Raw genomic sequence first — 5,000 nt, 5'->3', positions numbered from 1 at the left:
CTCATTGTTGTTTAATTTGGTCATCATGACCACGGCTGCTTCAGGTGCACCGCCGACTTCTGTTTGACGACGGTCTGGGGGTGGGGGAGCAACTGGACGAGAGGGGCACTGACCGTGAAGGGGTCATCTACACTGGTCAGTGTGTGTGTGTGTGTGTGTGTGTGTGTGTGTGTGTGTGTGTGTGTGTGTGTGTGTGTGTGTGTGTGTGTGTGTGTGTGTGTGTGTGTGTGTGTGTGTGTGTGTGTGCGTGCGTGTATGTATGTGTGTTGCTGTGTTCTTTAGTTTAGCGTCTTTTCACTATTTGTGTTGCTGTGTGTGTGTGTGTGTGTGTGTGTGTGTGCGCGCGCGCGCGCGAGTGTGTGTGTTGTGTGTGTGTGTGTGTGTGTGTGTGTGTGTGTGCTTTAATCTGATTTTAGCTTCTGGATTTTGGATTCTGGCTTCCAATCAAATTCTATCAACAACAATTAGCCATAGAATTTCACCAAGCACGACGCTGCATGATATGGTTGTGGTGATTTGTTTTAAAACACCGAGAAAAATGCAACTTCACATTACGACTTTAGATTTAAAAAATGAATACTTCGCGCTACATTTAATCAATACATATTTTTTTGATAGATTATGTTGAAGTCGAATTCTTTCCTTGTCTTTTTTTTTTTTATATATTTCTTTTGCTTCTTTTCTCACCGGAGTTTTTATTGTTTTATTTTTTTTATTTTTTTAATGATTTTTATGTTGGTTGCTTTTCTAAACTAAAGTAACTGTGTGGTATGACCACACCAGCTGGTCTTACCGTGCCTGTGTTTCCAGGTTCACCCAACACTCAGTTTATGTCAGAGATTGATATACGTTGAATCCCGGTGACGGCGCCTGGTGGGTAAAGGGTGGAGATGTGTCCGATCTCCCAGGTCAACATATGTGCAGACCTGCTAGTGCCTGAACCCCCTTCGTATGTATACACACGCAGAAGATCAAATGCGCACGTTCAAGATCCTGTAATCCATGTCAGCGTTCGGTGGGTTATGGAAACGAAAACATACCCAGCATACACCCACCCGAAAACGGAGTACGGTTGCCTACATGGCGGGGTGAATAAACTAGACGGTCATACACGTAAAATGTTAAATGTTCCATGTTTGTCTGAGTGTGTATGTGTGCGTGCCTGAAATATGATTGAACGACACAGGAAACGAATGATGAGCGCCCAGTGGCAGCCGTCAGTCGGCTCTGCCCAGGTAGGCAGCCTGTTGTGCAAATGGCTCCGTGTGTGTAAAGCGCTTAGAGCTTGGTCTCCGGCGCAATATCACCCTCCATATCAATCAATCGATGTTTACAGCTGGGCCAACAGCAAAGTGAGAGTTATATTATCAATGGTTTTTCTGTAGCAACGAGAAATTATTTAAGGCTTAGTCTTTTGCGAAGGGCAGTGACTTTCGAACTAGGAGGCAAGACTGCACTGGCTCTTAGTGTTGCAGCCTTGGGGGGGAATAGTTGGCCTTTGGGAACCACCCTAACGCTGACTGTCCTAAAACTCTCTCTTGGCCGAGAGATTGGGGGTATAACTTGGGCAAGACACTGTCCACTATAATGCAATTCTAGCCCAGGTAGTAGGGACAGCAGTTGCCTCCTCTGCTGTACTGATGGTCATAGTCGGACACGACTGACTGTCACACATTTTTGTATTTGTATTTGTATTTCTTTTTATCACAACAGATTTCTCTGTGTGAAATTCGGGCTGCTCTCCCCAGGGAGAGCGCGTCGCCATACTACAGCGCCACCCTTTTTTTTTTTTTTTTTGTACTTTTTCCTGTGTGCAGTTTTACTTGTTTTTCCTATTGAAGTGGATTTTTCTACACAATTTTGCCAGGAACAACCCTTTTGTTGCCGTGGGTTCTTTTAGGTGCGCTAAGTGCATGCTGCAAACGGGACCTCGGTTTATCGTCCCATCCGAATGACTAGCGTCCAGACCACCACTCAAGGTCTAGTGGAGGGGGAGAAAATTTCGGGGGCTGTGCCGTGATTCGAACCAGCGCGCACAGATTCTCTCGCTTCCTAGGCGGACGCGTTACCTCTAGGCCATCACTCCTATGTTGACGTTGTGGACATGTCTCCCCAGGGAAACACCTGCTGTTTCTGGACACCATTGCCAACTCGGCCGTCCTCACCCGCGAGATGGCGCTGCGGGTGCACTTTGCCCCGACCTTCACCTTCCGCCCTATGACCCCTGGTGCCGCTGCTGACCCCGTGGCAGGTTCTCGCCCCGGGCTGGACACTATGGCGCAGGTAGATCGCAAAGAACGCAGGAATTTTTATTGTACAGGCCACATGACCCGTTACAGCTGATGATGCTGACATTGTTAGAGGGAAGTGTTGTTATAGTATACTATAAACAGAACCAACGTTGTCAAATAAATCTTCTTTTTTATTTAAGGCAAGAAAAGGGAAAAAGCATTGACGACGTTGGTTTGCATGATAAATGTATCTACCAAGGTCATGGAGGCAAAGCTCGACTTGCATCTGCAACCAAGTCATCAAAGTATAAAGCGTGTGTTTTTTTGGGTTTTTTTTTTTTTTAGGAATATACTTTTGTCGTAAATCGTTCAATTCTGTGCAGTGGAAAAGAAAATGTCAGTTCCGCTTCTATAGCATTGTGGCAGAAAGGGCATACGAGGTCTTGCTCTGATACAGCAGTGTAACGTGTTGTGTGTGTGTGTGTGTGTGTGTGTGTGTGTGTGTGTGTGTGTGTGTGTGTGTGTCTGTAGTTCGGTTATACCTGATCTAAATCTTATCAGGATGTCAAGGATATGTTTGTTGGTAACTGTTGTGCAGTAGAATTCCAAGGATACTACGGATGTTTTGAATGTTTGGTAAACACTAAATCTAGATGGCGCAGGTAAAGAGAGAGAGAGGGAGAGTGGGGAGAGAGAGGGAGAAAGACAGGGAGAGAGAGAGTGGGGAGAGAGGTAAAGAGAGAGAGAGTGGGGAGAGAGAACGAGAGGGGGGGGAGAGAGAGAGAGTGTGTGGAGAGAGAGAGGGAGGAGGGAGAGAGAAAGAGAGAGTGGGAGAGAGAGAGAGAGGGGAGAGAGGGAGAGAAAGAGAGTGGGAATGAGAGAGTGTGTGTAGGGAGAGAGAGAGTGGGGAGGGAGAGAGAGGGAGAGAGTAGGGAGAGAGAGAGTGGGGAGCGAGAGAGAGAAAAAGAGAGAGAGAGGGGTGGGGAGAGAGAGAGAAGCCCCTGAATTTCACTCAAGGCAAATCTTTTGTGACAAATGTAACACATACAGTGTTGACGTTGTGGACAGCTCAAAAACTGTGGTAGGGAGGAGAGAGAGAGAGAGAGAGAGAGAGTGGGGGAGAGAGAGGGAGAGAGAGAGAGTGGGGAGAGAGAGAGGGGGGACAGAAAGAGAGTGGGGAGACAGGGAGAGAAAGAGAGTGGGGAGAGAGAGAGAGTGTGTGTGTGGAGAGAGAGGGAGAGAGAGTGGGAGAGAGAGAGAGAGAGGGTGAGGAGAGAGAGAGAAGCCCCTGAATTTCACTCAAGGCAAATCTTTTGTGACAAATGTAACACATACAATGTTGACGTTGTGGACAGCTCAAAAACTGTGGTACATTTTTTTTTTTTTTTTTTTGCAGCAGGGCTTGCAGAAGTCGTTCCTGAGGGAGGCCTTGCCGCCCAACGTGCAGGTGCTGAGCCTGGACTACACGCACTCCACCAACACCTCCACCTCCGTCTTCCTGCTGAGGCTGGAGCACTTCTACGAGAGGAAGGAGAGCCCCGTGCTGTCCGGCACCGCCACCGTCAGCCTGAAGGTCTGACTGGATGGGATTGGCTTGAACATGGATACTTACATTGTATTGTATTGTATTGTATTGTATTCTGTTTTATTTATTAATTATTTATTTATTTATTGTGTGTGTGTGTGTGTGTGTGTGTGTGTGTGCCTAGAGTTGACTTAATCAAGATTTTGCGCCTTTTAAATATTATTATTATTAGTAGTAGTATTTTTATGTATGTATCTATTATTTATTTATTTATTTATTATTTTATTCTTTTTTTTTCTTCTTTTTTTTCTCAAGGCCTGACTAAGCGCGTTGGGTTACGCTGCTGGTCAGGCATCTGCTTGGCAGATGTGGTGTAGTGTATATGGATTTGACCGAACGCAGTGACGCCGCCTTGAGCTACTAATACTGATACTGATATTGTATTATTCTTTTGTTTTGTCACAACACATTTCTCTATGTGAAACTCGGGCTACTCTCACCTACTGAGAGCTCGTCGCTACACTGAGAGCGCCACCCCTTTTTGACTCACTTGTGTAAACAAAGTGAGTCTATGTTTTAACCCGGTGTTCGGTTGTCTCTGTGTGTGTGTGTGTCCGTGTGTCTGTGTGTCCGTGGTAAACTTTAACATTGACATTTTCTCTGCAAATACTTTGTCAGTTGACACCAAAGTTGGCATAAAAAAACGAAAAATTCAGTTCTTTCCAGTCATCTTGTTTAAAACAATATTGCACCTCTGGGATGGGCACACACAAAAAATAAAATAGAAGCCTAATTATATGCAAACTGCATTTACTGTTATATTTATATTTTTTTGTATTCTCTAAACTTGGCACTTTGACCTCTTATTCTGACACAACAACAAGAGGAGTCATTGTTATAATTTTTTGTTCAAACAGGAACTTCTTTTGCTAAGCATGGAAGTTTTATTGATTTTGCAAACGTTTTGGTGCAGATAGTAAAAAAGGGAAATTACTGTGTAATTAATGCTAGGGGACTTAATTTATCACAAGTGAGTCTTGAAGGCCTTGCCTCTCTTGTTTTTTTGTTTTTTTTCTATTGTTCCTGCATGCACTTTGTTTTTGTTAATTTGTTTTCTTATCGGATTGGATTTTTCTACAGAATGTTGCCAGGCACAACCCTTTTGCTGCACACGGGACCTCGGTTTATCGTCTCATCCGAATGACTAGCATCCAGACCACCATTCGAGGTCTAGTGGAGGGGGA

General features: G+C 44.9%; 1 protein-coding gene across 4 annotated transcripts in view; it reads left to right on the top strand.

The window, feature by feature from the left end:
* LOC143279824 (lysosomal alpha-mannosidase-like) overlaps positions 1–5,000 on the top strand; it is a 263,784-nt gene that overhangs the window by 248,879 nt on the left and 9,905 nt on the right. For all 4 annotated transcript variants that reach the window (XM_076584037.1, XM_076584048.1, XM_076584056.1 and 1 more), the window contains 3 exons: positions 45–135; positions 2,117–2,283; positions 3,628–3,804. In XM_076584037.1, coding sequence (XP_076440152.1) covers positions 45–135; positions 2,117–2,283; positions 3,628–3,804 — 435 coding nt within the window. The remainder of the gene's footprint in view (positions 1–44; positions 136–2,116; positions 2,284–3,627; positions 3,805–5,000) is intronic.

This window comes from Babylonia areolata, chromosome 1 (assembly GCF_041734735.1).
Source record: "Babylonia areolata isolate BAREFJ2019XMU chromosome 1, ASM4173473v1, whole genome shotgun sequence".
Classification (NCBI taxonomy): Eukaryota; Metazoa; Mollusca; class Gastropoda; order Neogastropoda; family Buccinidae; genus Babylonia; species Babylonia areolata.
The sequence above is the reverse complement of the archived record's forward strand: the minus strand, read 5'-3'. Positions and strand labels throughout refer to the sequence as shown.